This window comes from Suricata suricatta, chromosome 14, assembly GCF_006229205.1.
Source record: "Suricata suricatta isolate VVHF042 chromosome 14, meerkat_22Aug2017_6uvM2_HiC, whole genome shotgun sequence".
Taxonomy (NCBI): domain Eukaryota; kingdom Metazoa; phylum Chordata; class Mammalia; order Carnivora; family Herpestidae; genus Suricata; species Suricata suricatta.
The window spans coordinates 81,386,194-81,408,485 of NC_043713.1; the positions used below are offsets into that span (position 1 = coordinate 81,386,194).

Below are 22,292 nucleotides of genomic sequence, written 5' to 3' on the forward strand. Positions count from 1 at the left end.
CCCCCCCCCCCCCCCCCCCCCCCCCCCGCCCTGGGCTTACCTCCAGCTCTGTCAGCAGGGAGCAGTCGTCATCATGGGATGATTTCTGCTGAGATCGCAGGAAGACGATGTCATCCTGCCCTCGAGAGACCAGACCATAGTAAGGACAGGGCGTGCCCCCTCCCCGCCGCACCTGAGCCCGAGCCTGGGCCGGAGGGGATGATGAGGATCGAAATGATCTGCTTCAAGGAGCCCCAAGCCCCTGGGCCCCTCTTATGCCCGCGAAGGTTCTTCCTGATATTTCTTACTCAAAAGGAGGATGAGGGCATGGAGGGGGGATGGGACACCCTTTCTGGAGAACTGTCTAGAACAGCAGCCAGCAGAACCGTGCCGGTGGCCGCGTTCTCTCTGCACCACCCGGTCCTGCAGCCACTAGCCACCTGTAGGCACTGGGCACTTGAAGTGTGGCGAGTGCCACTGAAGAACTAAACTTTAATTTTGCTTAATTTAAATGTAAATTGCCACGGGCGGCTGGTGGCTACTGTAATGAATGTGACGTAAAGGCGGCCCCAGAGCAGGGGTCATCCGACTCTAGCTGGAGTCAGAATCGTCTGGGGGTTCAGGAAAACACAGATTGCTGGGCCCCTCTCCCAGAGGTTCTGGTCTGGTAGGTCTGGGTGGGGCCCAAGAATGTGCATTTCTCGAAAGTTCCCAGGAGCTGCTATTACTGTTGATCCAGGGACCAGATTCAAGAATCCCAGGGTTATATTTATGTCTAAATATAAAAGGCTACCCTTTGAATAATTTCATCTCTAGGAGTCTGTCCCATGGAAATAGTAGGACATGTGGGCAAAGTGCTGCTCAAGGTTGTCTGTCATGTTATTACTCAAGAACGGTCCTTGGTTAGGGGCGCCTGGGTGGCTCCGTTGGTTAAGTAACCAACCGACTTCAGCTCAGGTCATGATCTCACGGTTCGTGGGTTCAGGCTCTGCATCAGGCTCTGTGCTGACAGCTCGGAGCCTGGAGCCTGCTTCCGATTCTGTGTCTCCCTCACTCTCTGCCCCTCCCCTGCTCATGTTCTGTCTCTTTCTCTCAAAAATAAACATTAAAAAAAAATAAAAGAATGGCCCCCAGTTAGAGACAAATGTCTACAGACAGTGGATCAGTTAAATCAGTGATAGTATTCCTATCACGGGGGCAATAGGTCTCAAGTAAAAGTATGTTTTTAATACCTTTTTTCTAAAAATATGGTTTAAAATGTAGATTCCCAGCCCATTCTCAGAGAATCTAGGTTTGTAGGTATAGAACTTGGAGATCCGCACTTGTAAAAAGTTTCTTATGGTTCTGCTACGGAGATTCCAGGGGCTCCAGAAACCATTAAAAAGAACACAGAAGATGTTGGAAGGGTTCTATGATGAATTTGGGGGGAAATTTTTCAAAACAGCATCATCTTTCCTGCCTCAGGACCTTTGCACTTGTTTCCTCTGCCTGGAACATCCATCCCCCAGAGGTCTGCATAGCTTGTTCCTGCACATCTGCTCAAATCTTCACTTCTCAACTTGCCATGCCCTCACGTGACCCCGGAACTCCTCTGTACCTGCTTCATCTTTGCATCCACACCACTTCTGGTTTTCTAATATGCCCTATAATTTTTAACAGTTTATTTATTTGAGAGAGACAGAGAGAGTGTGAGTGGGGAAGGGGCAGAGACAGGAGGAAAGGGGGAGAATCCCAAGCAGGCTCTGGATGGCAGGCCAGTGCCAGAACCTGACATGGGGCTCTAACCCACAAAAATCACAGGATCGTGACCTGAGCCAAAATCAAGAGTTGGACTCTTAACTGACTGATGCGCCCAGGCACTCCTACTCTAGAATTTATGTATTTAGGAGGCTTGTTGCTCATGGTCTGTTTCTCTCTGCCATAACAGAAGCTCCATGAGGGCAGAGTTGTTGTTTTGTTTACTGTCCCATAACCAGAGTCTAGAATATTGCCTGGCACATAGTAGGTGCTCAATAAATACTCACCAAATGAACAAATAACCAAAAGAACATCTTTTTCAATCAGAACACATGACTCTATATATACTATATAATAATCCCTATGTTAAGTATAAAAGCATCACCCCCACCCCCTCCAAAAAAGGTCAGAAGGAAATAGGTAAAAATAGCAACAATGATTATTGCTAGGGAATGGGATAATGATGGTTCAAAAAATTCAATCCTTAGGTAGTTTCCAAATTTTCTATAATAAGCAAGCATATCCTTCTTTTATAAGATTTTTTAAATATTAGCATTTCATTAGAAACAAAGTGTTTTTGGGACTTATTCAACAGGACTTTGCAGCTCAGCTAAGCCCCAGGAGGCACGGTTCTATACCCTCAAAGAAAAGCTCAAAGCTACTCTTGTGGTTCACACATCATTCTACAAATGGGGAAACTGAGGCCCAGGCGGATCAGGGACTTGCTCGTCCTTCATCCGACATAGCTCGTGCCCAGGGTGCCATCACGGTGAAGGGGGAAGATGGAGGTCAATTTTGTTCAGTAACCATTTCCTCATGGGCTCAGTTTCCGACTGGCATCCTCACATCGTCTGCTGTGGTCTGTCCCTGTCATCCTACTGGGGCTGGTAAGGTGCTGTAACCTAGAGAAAAGAATCAGTGTCCTGCCCACTCCCCGGTCCCAAATGGACCATCCTTCCATCCTGCAGAGAGCTCTGCGTTCAGACCTTCCTGCAATACTGCAGATGGCCACCTGAGGGCAGTGGCGAAGCGCCTCCGCGGGAGGCCGAAAACTCGCAGGCCCACAGGGCTGGGCGCAGGAGCAAACGGGACCCAGCGGGTCTGGGTGGATGTGGACCCATGGCCCTCAGCTTCGCGCGGGACTGCGGGCGGGAGCCATCAGATCGGATTTTCCAAGAGAAACTGGAAATCCCAATTTTCATGTCGAATATTCTGATTTTTAAATGTTAGCAACTAATAATTTTTAAATGGGGTAGGTAGGGGAGACCAAGCAAAAGAAGAAAGTGGGATTCAATCCGTTACAACCTCTGACCCCGGTGCTCTCAGAAGGGGTGAGGTCAGATGTTCGAATCCTAATTGTTTTTTACTTAATATTTTTCTTACCTGAACCCTAGTTTGGGCAGAGGCGCCACACAAGAGGGTGAAAAGGTTAAGGGTCCAGGCAGCCCCTCCAGCCACGTCTCTCACCCGCCACCCCCTTCATCCACAACTGCTCCATTCTACCTGTTTTCTTTTTCTTTCTTTCTCAATGTTTATTTGGAGAAAGAGACAGAGACAGACAGAGAGACAGTGCAAGCCGGGGACAGGCAGAGAGAGAAAGAGGGAGGGAGATACCGAATCCGAAGCAGGCTCTAGGCTCCGAGCTGTCAGCACAGAGCCAGAAGTGGGGCTTGAACTCCCAAACCGTGAGATCACGGCTTGAGCCAAAATGGGACACTTGACCCTCTGAGCCACCCAGGCGCCCCTCACCTGTTTTCTGTATGGTGTTTCCTCACAACCTGGGTTTAAACGAAAATGTTCTGTAGCTTTTTTATTACAAGTTTGGAAAGTACTGCTCTAGTCCCATTATATCATTCTACAGATGTGGAGACTGAGGCCCAGAAAGAACAGGAGTTTGGCCATCTTTCATCAGACACACTCTTCCTAACAGAGACAGGCTGCCTGGCTGAAGGAGAAAAGGATGGTACCCTCACAGTGAACGGGAAGGTCAAGATCAATTACTGTTTCAGAACCATTTCCTGGTGGCTCCTACTGTGGGCAGGGCCATCCTGGGCATTGGCAAAGCGGAGGAAGTATACTCTTGTGCCTGTCCCCCAGAAGATCATCTTCCAGAAGGGAGATGGAGGGCCATTCAAGCTGTCTCTCCCACCCCTACCCCCACCACACACACTGAGCGGGACAGTCTCCATTCCCCCCACATCCACCTGCCTCCCTTCCCCAGCCTCTGCCCCTAACCCCAGGGGCTTGGCCTGGGCTCCCTTGTCCCCTGGCTTGGGTTGGGCCCAGACAACAGGAGTGGAGAGAGGTTGGGGGTACCTGGCAAGTCACCACTTTGGTGGCATCACTCCAGGAGAGACACACAGCAGCCTTCTCTCCTGATTCCAGAAAACGGCTCCTTCCCCTCACCTGTTCTGGGGCCCTCTTGTGCTGACCTGCACTTACCCTTCAGAATTACCTTAAACCATTGTAAGCAGTGCCTTTAACATTCTTTTTTAAAAATTTTTTATGTCTTTATTTTATTTTGAAAGAGAGAGACAGAGAGTGAGAGGGGGAGGGGCAGAGAGAGAGGGAGACACAGAATCTGAAGCTGGCTCCAGGCTCTGAGCTGTCAGCACAGAGCCTGACGCGGGGCTCGAACCCATGGACTGTGAGGTCAGGACCTGAGCCGAAGTTGGATGCTTAACCGACTGAGCCACCCAGGCGCCCTGTAAATAGTGCCTTTAAAGAAACCCCACCTCAGTTTACCCATTTGGGGCATGCCGTAGTGTCCTGTGCTGAGCCTCACTGACACCGCCACCGTCACGCCTGTTGTGTTCATGGGGTGCCGGTACTATTGTCCATCACTATCCATCATCGTATATTAATAATTTTCTTCAAATCAGCCAAATTGTGTTCATTTTACTATGTTTATCCTTATTTGTTTACTGTTATTAGTATTTCTTATCATCCTAAGTGACAGTGTGCATTAAATCCAAAGTTTGCGAGCTATATTTATCCCACGCCTCATAAGAGCTAACATCACTAGTGAATGAAAATGTTTTCCCCTGTGCTCCGGCTCCGGTGCACCTGCTCCACGTTCAGGACACAGCGACGCCGCAAAAGGAGCAGCTCCCCTCATCACAGAAACGGCATAGGGACCTCAGGGGGAGGAGTAACGAATTGCCAGAGGTGGTGACATTCGCTCAGTCGGGACAAGGAACAGTATTTCGGCAGAAGGAAAGCCGGTGGGAGGGAGGAAACGGCTCGGGGAAGGCTCAGAGGAGGGACACGTACGGAGAGCTGAGACCAGCAGCTGCCCGGGCCCCTGGGGGTCGCGGAGGGAGCTGCGCCTGCTGAGGCAGCTGGAGCCACATTTGGAAGGGACTGGAGTGTCACACTGAGCTGAGATCTGTCCTGTGCAGACAGTTCCAGAGGCTGCTTATGTGTGTTCCGGGGAGTAAGCAGCCCAGGAAGCCACTTAAACTTGGGAGATGATGGGCTCGACCAAGGTAAAGAGGTTTCTTTACTGCACGACTTGTCAAGTGTCTTCAAGACGGTCTGACCATCTCTACCCGATCCTGTGAAGCTGTTGACGAACCGGGGTCAGCAAGCTTTCAAGGCAAAGGGCCAGAGAGCAGATATTTTAGGCGGTGCAGGCCACATATGATCCCTCTCGTATATACCCTCTTTTCTTCCGCTTATAACCTTTACAAAATGTCAAAACGATTCTTACTAGCTCAGGCCTGTACAGAAACAGACAACAGGCTGTACCTGGCCATGGCCATCGTCTACAGAACCCTGGGTTATAGAACATGTCAGGGGTTATGAATGCCACTATGGCGGGGGGGGGGGGAGGACCACATTAAGTGTTTCCATTAACTGAAGGCACATGCCAATTTCAGAAAGGTTAAAATGTGGACGGGAGCCTGGGTGGCGGAATATAGTGTTTCCCAAGCCGATCAGACCCTGAGGCCTTCTCCTCTAGAGAGCAGCTCAAGGCATGTCCGGAGGAACCCACTTGGAGGAAGGCTGCCGTGAGAGTGTGTGTGTCCCAGACCCAGGGAAGAAGAGCGGCCCTGACCTGGATCCTCTGGGCCTTCTTGTGCATCGTCTCCATGTCATTGTTGAGCTCTGTGATGTACGTGAACCACGCAAAGTTCTTCTCCTCCTTGGCCAGAAACTCCTCGACGAGCTGGTCTGGGTCCCCGTCCTTGGCCAGCTTCAGCAGCCGCAGGTGCGCCACCTCGTAGCTCTCAAAACTCTCGCCCTTGGCCTTCTTCTTGGGCCTCCTGGCCTTGAGAGCTGGGAAGGGAGAGCCAGGAGGCGTTAGTCTGGAGGAAACCGCTCAGAGCCACTCCAGGCAGGGAGACGTGCTCCGTAATGCTGGGATTGTGCCTCCAGGAGGAGGCTGGACTTTTCCAGAAAGCTGGGGCGGGGGGCCAAGATATGTGATTGAACATCTACTATGCACCAGGCCCGGTGCTGGGCTCTGGCAGACACACCCCAGCCCCATGCAGCTCCCAGTGCCGGAGTCAGAGGAGAGGAAAACGAGAGATCCACGTAAGCAGAAGAAATACAGCCATCGCCTCTGTGACATTTGACCAGGACGAAGGTCAAGGGAACCCTGTTGGCAGAGGGCCTTAGGCAGGCTCGGACCTTGGCAAATTCAAGGAATTAGAACCAAGAAAGTTCTCCAAGGCTTGTTCTCTCCAGCCTGATGCCTGCAGAGGCCTCACCTTTCCTGAACCCAGTCGTGTCTGTCTCTCTCTCTCTCTCGTTTTTAGAGAGAGACAGAGAGGGAGAGGGGCAGAGGGAGGGGGAGAAGGAGAATCTTAAGCAGGCTCCACACTCAGCATGGAGCCCGCCGTGGGGCTCAATCCCACGACCCTGGGTCATGACCGGAGCCAAAATCAAGAGTCGGACACTCAACCCACTGAGCCAGCCAGGCACCCAGTCTTGTCTTTTTGATTTGGTCTCCACATGACAATCACAAGGATCTTTCTAGATCTTCCTAGGCACATCAGGCCACACGGCCCTTTACATGTTGTGTTAGAGAGCGAGAGACGGGCCTTCTCAGAAGCCCACTTTCCCAGCACGGTCCCTCGTGAAAAGACGGGAACAAAGAACAAATGCAGTTTCCCAGGGTGCAGGGCTCTCAGAAGAGCTCCGATTTTTTCCCATTGGTTCAGGGGACAGTAAATGTAACAGCCGTGAGACTGTCCTCCTTAGAAAGGGTGCTTCTCTTCTTGCGAGGTGGCCCTTGGCTGGCACCCAGGCACTTAAGTGGTAAACGGTTCCCTACACGGATATAAAATGCTCTCTAACGGCTCGGAGGGGCTCACTGGGCCTGGGCTGTGCAGGGGCACGTGGCTGATGCTGAACGTGTGCTTTCCTTCCTGGAGGCTGAAGTCTGGTGGGTGCAAGGCAGAGGACACCTATGTGCCCAGCCCCCGGCAAGGTCCCGGGCCCAGGCTGTAATGAGCTCTCCCGGCAGACAGCTTGTCACACGGTCGTCACAGTGGGATGCCGGGGGATTCGGCACATCCTGGGTGACTCCCTGGGAGAGGCCTCTGGAAGCTTATGCCTGGTTTCCTCCAGTGCCCTTTTCCTCTTTGCTGAGTGTGCTCTGGGTCTCTACCCACTAGCCATGCATGTGACTACATGCTGAAGCTTCTGAGTCCTCCTAGCAAATCACCAAACCTGGGGACCTGACACCCAAGTCTCCCCTGACAAGACAATGAAAGGAGAACCTCGGAGTAAGGACACATCCTACCGGACGGCTGGTAAAATACAGGATCCCCAGTTACATTTGAATTTCAGGCAAACAATACATTTTAAAGTATAAATATGTCCCAGTTGTAGGTAGCCTACAAATAATTTTTATTTTCTTTAAAGATTTGTTCAGTTTATCTAAAATGTAGATTTAACTAGGCACCTTGTAATGTTATTCACTAAGTTTGGCATCCCTACTACAGGACTTGGGCACCCTCAGCTAAGACGGAGGGAAAGAGACAGAACACCTGGAGAATGTACCTTTTTCCTTTCTGATCTGCTCCTCGAGCTCCAGACGCTCATTCAGCTTGATGAGCAAGAAGGACTTGAGCTTGGTCTCGTGGGCAGAGACGCGCTCCAGCTCTCGGATCTCCAGGTTGTACTGAGAGATGTCCTTCTGCTGGCGGTCCTTCATGGCGGCCATTCGAGCCATGGCTCCCAGCCTGAGTGAGGCAGGTGCAGGGGCTGAGCCCCAGAGGTTGCTCCCTTCTCCTCCCCTCTCCCTACCAGACCAGAGGGACTTTCGGCCAGTGACCATCAGTTCTTTTATTCATGGAGGTTTGGGGGACTGGAAAAACAGCCCTCCTTATCTGAAGACAGGGGCTGCCAGGTATAGACCATTCCCAGGAAGTATTTTTCTATCACCATCATCATCACCACTGCCAATATCATCACCATCATCACCACCAACATCCCCATCACCATCCCCATCCCCATCCCCAGTACCACCATCACCACCACAACCACCATGACCATCACCACCACCATGACCACCATGACCATCATCACCACCACCCCCATCATCATCACCCCCACCATCCCCACCACCACGACCACCACGACCATCACCGCCACCCCCACCATGACCATCACCACCACCACCCCCACCATGACCATCATCACCACCACCCCCATCATCATTACCACCACCATCCCCACCGCCACCCCCACCATGACCATCACCCCCACCATGACCATCACCACCACCATGACCACCATGACCATCACCACCACCATCCCCATCATCACCACCCCCCCACCCCCACCATCACCACCATCCCCATCATCACCACCACCACCACCCCCACCATGACCATCACCACCATCCCCATCACCATCACCACTTGTCAGTTACTGTGGCCCCGCTAGGCCTTATATACGTATGTGATTCATTCCTCACTAACACCCAAATTGGTCCTACAATAATAATGATGGAGCCAGGATTCAAAACAGGTTCTGACTCCAAAACCTGTTCTCTTCATAGCCCAGCTATACACCTCCACGCCAGAGTGGGAGGCCAGAGCTAAGACAGACTGAGAGACCCCTAGGATAGAGGCAGGACCACCTGGAGCGATGGCAGGCAGAGAAGGTTGAATCTCAGTCCCCACCCTCCTCATCTGCCATTTCTCTGGCTCTCAGGTCAGTATTTTGGCCTGGCGTCTCTAAGCCTCTGGTCTGTAAAATAGGGATAATAACCCCTAGGGCTGTTGCGAGGGTTGAAATAATACCCAGAGCACCTGGCATCATGCTGGGCACACAGTCAGTGCTCAGACTTATAAAATGATTTAAGATCCCTCAATGCATACCCCCAGGGACAGAGGTACTTCAAAGGGGCCTAAGAGACACCTCTGCCCCTGCGGTCCCCGCCAGCCCACCTCTGCTCGTAGGCCTGGGCAGACTGCTCGATGGCCACGTTCATGGTTTTCTTCTGCCCGGACAAGCGGCGCTGCAGCTGCTGGAACGCACTGTCGTACACGGCCGTCTCGCAGCGCAGGTCCTCAATCTCCTTCCGGAGCTTAGCGTTGGTGGTCAGCATCTTGTCAAAGTGAACGGTGGCCTGTGGGCAGGGCTGTGCTTCAAAACTGAGCTCACTCCTGGGGTTGAGACAACTTCCAGAAGGCAGCGGAGGGCAGGAAGGTCTTCCCCCCACCTCCCGCCCCAGGCCACGGGGCCCACAGCGGATGGAGTGCCGGGTGGGAGGCTTGGGCTGGCCGCCAACTGGCTAAGTGGTCTTAGGCAAGTTTCCCCCCAGGCCCCCGGATTTTAAATTCAACTACTTTTATACCTAACTTCCAGTTTTTAGCAAGAGTAGGGGAGAGAGGAAAAGGTAAATGACACCATGAGGAAACAAGCAGCCCAATTCAGAAAGCAGAACTTTCTAGAAGACAGCTGATCCAGACTCTTCACCAAATCGGTGGCTGGAAAGGGCTGAGTGGGGGCTGTTGTAGAGCAGGTTTCTCAAGCTTGGCGCTGACAGGGGAGCCGTCCTGTGCTTTGTGCTACTGAAGAAACATCTCTGGTCTCTACTCACTAAACGCCAGTAACACAGGGCGCCTGGGTGGCTCAGTCAGCTGAGCGTCCGACTTTGGCTCAGGTCATGATCTCATGGTTCGTGGGTTTGAGCCCTGCATCAGGCTCTGTGCTGACAGCTCAGAGCCTGAAGCCTGCACTGGAGTTTGTGTCTCCCTCTCTTTGCCCCTCTTCTTCTCATGCTCCTCTGTCTCTCTCGCTCTCTCAAAAATAAACATTAAATTAATAATAATAATAAAAAATACCAATAGCACAGGCCCAACTCAGTTGTGACGACCAAAAACCTCTCTTTTTAGAGACAATGTCCCTGTAGGGGCAAAATCATTTCTCTTTGAGATCCATTGTTATCAATTAAAGAAATTTAAGAGACCTAACAATTAGGTAAAACTTGACTGTCTCCAACTTTGAAAGACATTTTGGATCCAGCCGGAGGAATGTTAGTATAGGCACTATTAAGAAAATAGTATTAATTTTGTAAGGTGTGATGATGGTTTTGCAAGAAAATGTTTGATTTTTAAAGATGAATGATTTTAGAGATGGAAGTATTTAGGGGTGAAATATCATGTCTGTAATTTACCTTAAAATGCTTCCAGGGAAAGAAGGGTGAAACAGAAGAGTAAAATGTTAAAAATTATTAAATCTAAGTGATAGGTATGTGGGTGTTCATTATTTTATTCCCTCAAATTTTCTGTACATCTTAATAAATTGATCTTAATAAACAATTTTATGAGGAATGTTCCCATAGACGCTGAAAAGAAACAATTGCAGAAAATATTCCTAATGGTAAGAATGTAGATTCAATCAAAAGCATATTTGGAGAAAACTTAGGCTTCTGCAGGGCTGAGATGGGGGAAGGCAAGTGAGGTCACCAGGATACACAATTTAAGGAGGTACTCCCTCTCTGGTGCCAACCCTGAATTTCCACGAGTGCTTTCTTAAATTTTGCATTCTGGGCTCTTTACTTGCCTCCTCTGGGCTCTTTAGTCCTGGTCCTGGGCTCCTCTATGGGATATGTCAGTAGCCACTGCACAAGGGAAGAGAATCCAGGAACAGATTCATTCTTAATCTCTAAGTATCTTCCACTTACTCTTAAGAAGATATTATCAGTCATTTGCACTGTAGTGTGAATTTCACTCCAGGACTATTGCCATGCTACCCATCCTCTGATTGTGGGATAAAAATGGGGAGGACTCTCAGGTCCCATTGATAAATGAAGGAGTTTTTGAGGTCACGGAGTACTTGGGGACCCTGAAATAACCTTTAGAGTTGGCTACCTAATCTACTAAAAGGCGTGACCAGAACTGGTAAGGGAAGAAAGGAAAAGGGACCATTCTGAGATGCAAAAGAGCAGACCTCTGAGAAATGAAATAGGGGATATTACTACAGAGCTTACAGAAATAAAAGGAATTATAAGGCAATATACTAGGAATAATTATATACCAACAGGTTAAGATAACTTAGATGAAATGAACAGATTCCTAGAAAGAAACAAACTAGTGAATTGATCCAGGGAAAAATAGAATATCTGAATAGATCTATATCAAAAAAGTAGATCTCTATTATGCATACCTTTATTCATTCATTCAATTAACAGATGTTTGCTAAGTACCTACTCTGAGCCTCACACTGTGCCAGGCATTAATGATTCTTACCAAGGGAATCATGAACCTTAACCTTGATTCTTAACCTTGGTTTCACTGGGGTTTTCAATAACATTTTCACTGGGAGTTTTAATAACAGTGCAGATGCTGGGTCTAAGCCTTATAGATTCGGATTCAAAACCAGTGAATCCGGAGAGGACCCAGGAATCTGCATGTTAACGCACATCCTAGGTATTCTGAGGCGTGGGTGCAAATCACTGTGCATGGATATTGAAAAGACACTGCGCTGCCTTCAGTCCATCCCAGGCTCCTGGGGCCAGACAGAGATCAGGTCCAATCAGCTTCAAACATGCCTGGTTAAAGCTTGGTGGTCAGAGTTCGGGGGAAGCTAAGAGCTTTGTATAATGAGGCACTGACAGGCTTTCCTCCAAATCAATTCACTTTCCCTCTCTCCTGGCTCATGTTGTGGAAGCTGTAATTTCACAAGTCAGCCTGAAGTGTGTTTGTACCTGCTCAGCATTCCTTCTTGCTTTCTTTTTGCTTTTCCAGAGAAACATTTCTCCCCAGCTTTCAGTCCACATTGGGCTGCCATCCCTTGACTTGGGGCGGGGGTGGGGTTGTGGGGGTGGGGGGAGAGATCCAAGGGCGGTCACGTGACTCATCCATGTATTCCATTCTTCTGACCACCGGGATTGGTTTAGGGATGGGCACCTGATGCAGGATGGCCCAATGGGAGCCCTCCCTGGGACTTGTGATTGAACTCTTAGGAAAGATGGTCTTTTTCTGCTGGTGTTTGTTCACAAGGGGCTGCCCAAGAATGAAGTCATCGCTACCCAAAGGAGAGACGGACAGAGCAAGTATCCTAAAGACATGTTTGGAGCATCTGGCTGCAGCTCTACCTGAAGGCCCCACTTTTGCCCCTCAAAGTGTAGTTCCACGACCACTCCATTCTCTTTTTTTTTTTTTTTGCTTAAGCCAGTTTGCAATTTAGAAAAACCTGCTTTGGGGCGCCGGCGTGGCTCAGTTGGTTAAGCTTCTTGACTTCGGCTCAGGTCATGATCTCAGTTTGTGGATTTGAACCCCGCACCGGGCTGACAGCTCAGAGCTTGGATCCTATATTTCAGATTCTTTGTCTCCCTCTCTGTCTCTGCCCCCCACCCCACTCATGCTCTGTCTCTCTCTGTCCCAAAAATAAATAAATATTAAAACAACTAGAAAATGCTGCTTAATGCAAAAGTCACTATAAATTGAAAGCAATCAGGAAATGTCACTTTTCTCTTTATCTGGTTCTGCATGCCCCTGCTGAATATTTCCTAGAGACAATGTCTACAACCATAGAAAAGCACCAGGTCTAGTGGAGGTGTGGACAGACGTCTGCTTGCTGAGGGATAATGTTCGAACTGCTTCTTGAAAAGGAGCAAGAGTTTTTAAGTCAAGTCACTAAAAATAGGCATCCCAGAAAGAGTGGGAGATTGAGGTGGGGGAGGGGCAACAGCATGGTACATACCGTGCAGAGAGCAAGAAGAGAAAGGCACCTTGGGCAACAGTGGGCCAACAAGTGGATGGAACAGAGTGGGTGGAACGGAGCAGGTGGGAGCAGGGTGTAGGGTGAGCCTAAAAGGCTGCCTGGCTTGTATGAACCCTAATATTTCACCTTCTCCTGAGTCAACAAGATGGGTCCGCTCTGCTAATGGCGCCACAGGCATCCTTCTCTACCCCGGGTGAGGGAAGGCAGCGCTGTTTGCAAAGCTGCAGAGAACACCCTACGTACGAGATTCAAACGGGTTTCCAAAACGTGGATCTGTTTTTGCAGTTTCCGGGGGTCATTGGCTTCCTGTATCTTTGCGAAGATCTGTTTTTGGTTTATAATTTTTTTTTCCATCTGAACAATCTGGGGAAACAAAAAAGCAGACAGAGAGAGAGAGAACCCCCCAAGCTGTGTTAAATTAACATCTGTATGGGTACAAATTCTACAGTTCATTAACTTAAGTGTGCTAAAATAAAAACTGCAATGTTCTTTCTTTTCCTATAGAAGGATTTTTCATTTCTCTCTTGAATCCATGCTCAACTCAACTTAATCTTCGCCAGGGGGAAATGAGGCCATTTAGAGGTTTTGCTTTTACCCGTCTGTGTGAATTTCACTCACCTTTTGGTTGGGTGTCACGTCACCTGTGGCCAAAAGCGTTCCTAAGACACCGTGCGCTTTATGCCTTAGGATCATTGATTCTGACTTCAGAGAAGTGAAATTCACCCTTGCCACGGTTGGCAGGAGAGAATGTTGGTGCTTCTCTCTACCCTTGTAGCTCCAGCCAAGTTCTCCAGACCCAACATACCCCCGCCTCCTCCCCCCAGAGCTCACTCTAGTTTCTCATACAAGTACCAGACAGTGTCACCTCACACCACTAGCAGTGTGTGTCACCAGCCGGCATATGGCTTTACCCCCACCCATGCAGAGTCCATATGACCTGCCCACAGGTTAGCCCCATCTGGAAGCAGAAGTTTATAGAACTATTATCTGGGGGCACCTGGGTGGCTCAGTCGGTCAAGCATCCGACTTCAGCTCAGGTCATGATCTCGTGGTTCGTGGGTTTGAGCCCCACATGGGGGTCTGTGCTGACAGCTCAGAGCCTGGAGGCTGCTTCAAATTCTGTCTCTCCCTCTCTCTCTGTCCCTGCCCTACTCACACCGTCTCTCTCAAAAAAGAAATAAAACATTAAAAAAAATTAACAGAACTATTATCTGAAGACAAGTGAGTGCCAGGTCCTAACGCATTAGAGGTACTTTATCTTCTTAGGGTTTGAGCTGAGATGAAGCTCTGAGGCTTTGTTTTTGGGGCCCTGGTGGGTGAAAGGCAGGGGCGCTGTCACTGAAAGCAATTTGATAGGTTTCTGTTTTCCCAGAGGTAGTGGCTTGAATTCACCATCTGAAGCCCAGCTCCTGTCTGGAAATTAAGAAGTTCCAGATGAGAGAGGCTAAGTGCTTGGTGTAATGAAATATAAAGTTTGTCAGCCGATGTGGAGGCTGGCTTCCAGCTGGGAGCAAGGCGCCCCGGTGCTCTGCTTGGGATGATGGATTTTGGGAGCAGTCGCATCTGGGGGACAAGGCAGTGTCCCTGAGATGTGGCTTCCTTTGGTTGTCGCCAAATCTTCAGGAAGTCTATACAGCAAAGCCTCAGTTATGATCATGGAAAAATCCATACTAGAGGTTGCAAACTATGGCCAGGCAGGTGGCATAAAAGGGTGAAGTGGGCCCACGCTTCAGGCCGCTAGAAAATACAGAAAACTGGAGCACATAGCCCCTGCCTTAAGAAACAGCAGCTCGGATCATGCAACTGCAAGTTACAGAAAATGCAACTAAATAGTGGCTCAAACAAATCACGGTTTATCTTTCTCTCTACCGATGTGGCTAGCTTTAAGTTCAGTAACTCAGGGAAGTAAACACAAGGTCTCTGTAATTCACCTGGCCTTTCCCTGATGGTCAGAAAATGGCTGCCACTGCACCAGCGTTCACAGTCATATTCCAGAGAGGAAGGTAGGAGAAGCAACGTGGATAAATGGCTAGGACCTATCTTTAGAAAGCAAAACTCTCTAGACACACCCAACACTTCCCCTCAAATCGTCTTGTCCACCGTAGCTGCAAGGGAGGATGAGGACCAGAGCTCTTGAGGAGTCTGTCAGCGAGGACGGAGCGCGAGTGGGCCACAGCTGTAGTGTCACCGCAGCGCCATTTAGCTATAGTTGTCCTGTGCAAATTCAGCGTCAGTGTTGCCAAATCTTCCTTTTTTTTTCTTACAAAAAAGCCATATATCCAAATTTGTACATGAAGTCTCTCAATTTTAACACGTTAATTAAAAAATGTTTAAACACTGACTGGGCCAAAGCCTTCATGTTGTCAGACTTGATTTGTCTTGAAGACCATCAATTTGGTCTGTACCCACATTTAATCTTGAAGGAACCACGGTACTCTAGGCAGTGAAAGGTGGTTCTAGGTGGTGAGAGATACAAAGCAAAAAATGGAAGAGTGTTCCAAAGTCAGGGAGCTGGAAGAGGCATCAACAGCCAGAACCGTAGTGGACGTGGTGGGTGACTGACCTGCAACCCCCATCCCACCCCGGAAGACTGGTCCAAGCCCCCCGTGGCAATTCTGTCCCCTCCGTCTATGATTTATTTATTCAGGGTTGGACAGGACTAAACCACGTGGGGCCTCCGAATTGGGCAGGGTGATTGCTAGGGAAGCTTCTGGAAAAAGTTTCCTCATTTCCTAAAAAAGTCATAGGAAGAGATAGTCTGTCTTCTCTGTAAAAGTCATTCTTTTCTGGAGGGCCATAAACAGCCCAGATGGGACGCTCACACCATAATTGGCTGCCCCCGGTCTAGCCCCAAACCAATTATAGAAATTCCATTTCCCTTTGCCAGTGATTGGCCCACAAGTAGGTGTATACCCGAGCCCTGACCAATAAGGGGAAATCAGCTGGAGAGATTTTGTGAAATATTCTCTCCCTTGTAAGTAAGAATATCACGTAAGAGCCACCCCCACCCCAACCCTTCCTTCGTATCTTTGAATGTGATTCTGTGAGGAGCTATCCCCACTGAGCCCTGGCAGCCATCTTGTGACCATGAGGGCCAACCAGAGAGAAAAAGACCAACCCATCGTTGCAGAGCTGATAAACCATCTCTGGGACGATCCTTCCTCAGGCAGACATCTCATTACGTGAGAAAAGCCAACATCTATAGCCCAACATATTCCCACCGGCACATCAAGCAAGATGGGAGCCCCGAGGGTGAGGCTTCGGGGGAACTTCTGGGTCGCACACAAACTTGTGAGGCACGTGAATGCTGTTTACGATTGACAGCGGCCAAGGTTTGGTTCAAGTCAAGTCAGATCCCTGTCCTACTTCCTTCTCTCTTGTGCTGGGCACGGGCAGCTCCCTCAGCCCAAAGCCCACCAACTTGCCTATGAAATAAAACAAGGGACTCGTTCTAATACACAGAAGGGCAGCGTCTCCAGACTGAAGCGTCGCCTGCACGGATGGGGTGCCCGGCCCTGCCTGGTGGACCCAGGGACCTCGGGCCCCAGCTCCTGGTCCAAGGAAGGTGTGGTGTCAGCACTTCCCGGTGGCTCTTGCTTTAAATTCAGCGTCCCAGTCCCTTTGGCATCTTTATGTCAGACGTTGCTTTGGTGAAACTGAGTAATCAGGCCTCTGCCTGACCCACGGCTGCTCCTTCCCTGCCTCCAGTGGCCTCTGGCCAGGAAGCAGCTCTGGGCACTGTATGGTGGTGGGCACGGCAGGAGGGGGTCCTGGGACCTGCCCACCCTGGGAGGCAGCTGGGCAAAGGGGTTTTCTGCAGGGCAGTGAGCACCATATTGTTTGGAGGATTCCAAAGTAGGCTGCCTTCCCCGTCTTTTCTTCAGTTTTACTTCCTTCACTGCTATTGCCTCCTTTCTCATTCATTCATTCATTCATTCATTCATCAATGATTATTAAGCACCTGCTCTGGTAGTCAAGACCACATGATGGCCCCGGGCCTGGACATGAACTTATAATCTAGGACTGGAAACAAGCCATGAAGCATAATTAGTCCTAGGAAAAGGGAGAGGTAAGGTATTTTGGGCACGTCCAGTGGGAGCATCTAAGGGGAAAATGAAGGGACAAGTATCCAGCAGAAGTTGCCCAAGCAAGGGAAGATGGGGAAGGGCAATCCGGGCAGAGGGAAAGGCATGTGCGAAGGCCTGCAGGTGAGAGGCAGCGCGTGGGTTCACGGAGGGGCCAGTGTGCGCGGAACACAGAGGAGGGAGCAGGCGGGAGGGTGGAAGGGGCAGGAGGGGCGCAGTCCACGGCAGAGCCTGCCAACCACATGGCGAGTCTGGCCCTTATCTCAAGAATAAAAGGAAATTACGGAAGGGTCTGGAAGCAGAGGGGAGATGTAATGAGATTTCCAGATTCTCTCAGTCAGTAAGTATTTATTGAGGGCCTACTATGTGCCGGGCACTGGGCCAGGCACAGGATGAACCGAGGAGAACAAAACAGACACGGTCTTGCCCTCCTGTGGGTGACACGTCAGAGACAGATGACCCCTGTGTTAAGGCATAATTACCACGAGGGGAGGTGCTGGGAGGGGGGAGCCGTGGGACATCACGAGAGGGGCTGAGGGATGTGCTTGGACCTTCTGTTTGACCCCTGAGGTTCACTCTCCACTCTGTGCCATGCGCCCTGCTCCGTGCCCCAGGAAGCTGACCCGGAAGGAGCCCACAATGGCTCCCTTACACCGGGGGTCCATGGGTGAGAAGGGGGAGGTCGGGGTATTTATTCCCCCTGGCTTGCCCCCTGTCTTCAGTTTCCAGAGTGTGCCCCCTGCTCACTGTGGCTCACTCTACAGTGCTTCAATGTCACTACTCTGTGCTCACACCCTTGTAGACGGCTCCTCACAGACCTTCTCAAAGTACCTTACTGAGCGCACGGTTTGTTTTTGGCCAGAAGCCTAATTAATGCAAGGGGGATATGCTTTAAATGGGAGAGAGGGCATAGGAAAGGCCTCCCTGAAAAATGCACATTTAAGCTGAGGCATAAAGGACAAGCAGTGGGGACTGGGGGGACATGTGCAAAGGCCCTGAGGCCAGACTCGTTTCCACATATTTAGGGGGAAAGTCTTCTGCAGCCAGTGAGATGAGCGAAGGAAGGAGTGACACGGGCTGCGGACAGGTGGGTAGGCAGGGCCTCTCGAGCCGTAGGAAGGGATAGGCCATCAACAGCGTCCAGCAAATGTCCCCAGCTCTTTGCCTTCTGGCTACATACACTTCTTCAACCCTTTTGTGGACGGGAAGAGTTGACTCTTTCGGGGTGGGCATTTGGGGTGTATATGGATTTGGTAGACTATTTCGAGCCTATGTGTCATAAGCAGAAGCGATGTACCGCTTGGAGGTTGTGGCATTCAATTGCCAGTGTGAGACTTTCCAGAACTCTCTTTTTCTCTGCCACAGCACCTGGCAATATTCAAGATGGAGGATACCCCTCAGCCTGGCCCCTAGCCACTCCATGACAGACGTAGCAGGAACGAAGAAGAAACCTTTATTGCTTTCAAGCACTGGGCTGTGGGGCAGGGATGCTCTGTTATTACAGCATAACCTAACCTCTCCTGACTAACACGCCGACTCTAAGTGCAGCGGGAGGCGCTGGAGCACACCGGGGAGGAACGGAGTAGGAGTCCCAAGGTGGGGGAGTGGCTACGGTCACCTTTAGAATATGGGGGGATCAGATCTGGCCTCAGGCACCGTGGGTATTTCTCCCCTGCCCCCCGCACCCCCGCTCCTCACTCTGGTTAACCCTCTAAGAGAAAGACCCGCACCTTCTCATCCAGTTCTGCCAGCAGCACCTTCAGTGACTTAATCAGGGCCTCATAGTCCTCCTTGGTCTGCAACAGGAAACGCAGCTCTGTGTAGTTTTTGTCATTCAGTTCCAAGTTCTTGGAGGACTTGATGAGACTCAGAAGCAAAGAGATCTCCTCCTGCTCTCCCTGCAGGGCCTTGATTTCCTTGCTGTTGGGAAAGCACACGTGATTAACCCGGAACCCCGAGTCTACCCCGGACGCTCCAGGCTCCTTAGTGCTGAAGGAGCCTCCGAGAGGTCCTTCCCACCCCTGCAAGTGGCAGGGGCTTGTTCAAGGTCTCGGGTCCAGGTCTAGAACTCTGACTACCTGCAACCCAGTTCACCACACCTCCCGTGGCTCCGCCCCTTTGCTGGCGGGAGAACAGTTTGCAGGTGTGCCTGTCACACCTGGTTTCCCCGACCAGGCTCTCTTCGGCCAGCAGCTCAGGGCCATCTATCTGATCTTGCTGACTTTCTTTCCAGGCTTTCCGGCCAGTGACCTCTGGTAATGAGAGGCAAGTCCATCACGCAGGCGTTTCCAATTTTGCGTCAACACAGAGATGTGCAGTAACCTCCAACCTCCCCCAGTTTCTCCACGCGGGGGGCTAATGGTTTATTAAATCAGCTGATGTGAGTCTCCTCTCCTCTCCCCTCTCCTCTCGAAATGGCAAAGAGGCCGAGTTTCCCGCAAAGTCCGGGCACCGACACCTGCTGCACAGGGTGGTCTGCAGACCAGCTGCGTCCATAGCCTTTGGAAGCCTGGAAAAATCCAGAAGCTCAGGCCCTAACTCAAGACCTATTGAATCAGAATGTGCTCTGTAACAAGATCCTCAAGTGACTCATCCACATTAAAGTTCTGGAAGCATTGTTCTAGAACAGAAAACTGTTCTGGGGTTGGGGGTGGGTGGGTATCTGCAAACACTTTTCTATAAAGGGCCAAAAAGTAAATATTTTAGGATCCACAGGCCCAGGTGGTCTCTACGTCAAGGATGCAACAAAATAACCAGAGGAGACGCATAAACAAATAGGCGTGGCCCTGCTCCAATAAATCCCTATTTGCAAAAACAGAACCGCGGGCCAGACTCCGCCCAGGGGTCATAGCTCACTGACCCACGTTTTCTTTTCTTTTTTTTATTTATTTTTGAGAGACAGAGAGAGACAGTGCGAGCAGGGGAGGGTCAGAGAGAGAGAGAGAGACACAGAATCTGAAGCAGGCTCCAGGCTCTGAGCTAGCTGGCAACACAGAACCCGACACAGGGCTCGAACCCACGAACTGTGAGATCATGACCTGAGCCGAAGCTGGACGCTTAACCGACTGAGCCACCCAGGCGCCCCATGACCCCTGTTTTCAATCAACACGTCCAACAGAATTTCTGTAATGACAGAAATGTCCTCCATCTGCACTGTCCCGTAGACAGAACCCACCGGGCACAAGGCTATGGAGCACTTGAAGTGTGGCCAGTGCAAGGGAAGAACTGATTTGTAATGGTATTTCATCAGTCACAAATGTAAGTAGCCACCTGTGGGGATGTGCCCTAGTTGTGGGGCGGCTTGTCTTCTAAACCTGGCAGCAGGGACCTTTCTCCCCATCTTGAGCTCCCCTTGAGCACCATGGTCCACCAGAGTTAAGCATTCAGAGGGCTCAGCAAGAGCAAAATGAAGGTTTGTCTGTCTTACCAGCAGGACTGGGCCTGGGAGTGAGGTGTCCCCAGATTTAAGGAGGCCTTCACTCTTAGGGTGGCATAGGCGCAGAAGAAGCACTGGGGAAAAGCGCTTCCTTAAATTTTGCATCTGAGGCACCTTCCTCAGCTCAGCTCAGTTCTGGTCCCTATTTAAAGGTGTTTTGCTTGGAGAATCTAACATCTCCACTTTCCCACTCCTTCCCCTTTAGGTCCGTCACAGTGAAACCAGATCAAATGAACGAGGGTAAAGTAGGATGAACGTGGTACTGTGAAGTGTAAGATTCAAGAAGAATCTTGACCCACCAGGAAGGAGGCATTTCCTGATGCCCACCAGGGATAATCTGTGAATCAGGGCTACCATGCACAGATGTGCAGGTTGTCGACTGCACAGCCCAAGGAAGCACCATCTGCTTGAAAAGCAATCATTGATTTCTTGACTTAGTACCCTTTCCTGGGAGATGCTTCATCTTGTTCCAACAAAACCCCTATGTGATGACAGTGTTTCCAACAGATGGCAGTAAAGTGTCTTGAAAAAGGGTGTCTTTTACTAATTCACAGGAAAATCCCAAACAGACCAGCTGTAGCTCTGAGTGAGCTGCATCCATAGGAAATCTAACGAGCTCATTTTCCCCAACCCTCTGAACTTTACACATCATCTAACAGTAAGATTTTCTTTCTAATAATGGGCAGTTTCTACCTGTATAAATGTTACGGATGCGGCTAAGGAATTAAATTCCCTTGAAGAGAATCTAAGGATATTTGCTTATTCAACCCCAAGGAACACCTTTCTATTGTCTAAAGAAGCTAACCGCATCATAAGTTCTAGGACAATCCAGTTTCAAATATTTGATCTTGCATATTCCATAAGGATGCACAAGCAGGAAACATCCTTGGGGAGAGACACAGCCTGGTGATCTCCCGTCTTTGGGGAACTCTCCCACCTCCATTGCTAGAACCCTGGGAGAGACAATAGCCATTTTGGGCCCCCTAGCCCTGTCCCTCCCCTGGACACAGATAATTGGACCAGGAGTAGATATGTGACCCAAACTGAGCCAATCAGATTCCCCCTCTCCTGAGACTTTGGGATTCACTAAGGTCTGTGTGGTCCTAGTCTCCCACCAGCCAGCGCTGAGATCCAGACAAGGAACAAGGAAACCCACGTGCAGAAAGAAACAGGAACCAGAAATGGGTTTTCATTTGGGTCCTTCCTGAGACATGGCTGTCCTGCTCCCCGTGGAGTCCCTGAGACACTCTAATTCTGAGAATGAATTCTCCCTCCTACTGAAGCTATCCCGCCTAGGTGCCCAGATTGGGCTCAGAATCAGCTCCCTGCCCACGAGAAGGTAAATCCCATGAAACCAAATCGAACCTGTTCTCCAAGTTCACTCAGTACAAAACCCTGGCCATCACTTACTGCTGGTTCAAGAGATTCTGCTGGGAGCGGAAGTTGAGGGACTTGCGACTTTCCACCATCTTCCTGAACTGCTGCTTCAGCTTCTGAAGCTCAGCCTCAGCCCGCTGCTCTCTGACCTTCTCTGAAGGTTCCCGGGGCATTTCGGAGCTTTTCCTCCTGCGCTTCTTTGGGTGAGACGGGGAGAGACGCTGAACGATGGGTTGCACGACCAGAGAAGCCTACATTTCAGCTCAAGGGCAGAGAGCAGCACGGTGTCTGGGGGCGGGACTAGAGGTGGAAGACCACCCTTGGGTGATGTCAACTGCTTCTCTGTTACATGGGAAACCCACTCTGAGTTGCCAGGGCCTCATTATTGCATATGAAGAGGCGGCCTTGCTGCGTGACCTTGGGTGCATCACTTAACGTCTGAGCCTCCAGACTCTCATCTATAAAATGGGTGCATATAGATGTGTGGA

At 50.2% G+C, this 22,292-nt stretch overlaps 1 protein-coding gene across 1 annotated transcript in view; it reads right to left on the reverse strand.

Moving 5' to 3' along the window:
• Window positions 1–22,292, reverse strand: part of CCDC63 (coiled-coil domain containing 63) — a 36,071-nt gene that overhangs the window by 9,347 nt on the left and 4,432 nt on the right. Inside the window, exons 3-9 of the mRNA XM_029922484.1 lie at window positions 21,838–22,001; window positions 18,722–18,911; window positions 13,150–13,269; window positions 9,123–9,304; window positions 7,729–7,910; window positions 5,777–5,997; window positions 41–115 (exon numbers count right to left, since the gene is read on the reverse strand). Of these exons, the coding sequence (XP_029778344.1) occupies window positions 41–115; window positions 5,777–5,997; window positions 7,729–7,910; window positions 9,123–9,304; window positions 13,150–13,269; window positions 18,722–18,911; window positions 21,838–22,001 (1,134 nt within the window). The remainder of the gene's footprint in view (window positions 1–40; window positions 116–5,776; window positions 5,998–7,728; window positions 7,911–9,122; window positions 9,305–13,149; window positions 13,270–18,721; window positions 18,912–21,837; window positions 22,002–22,292) is intronic.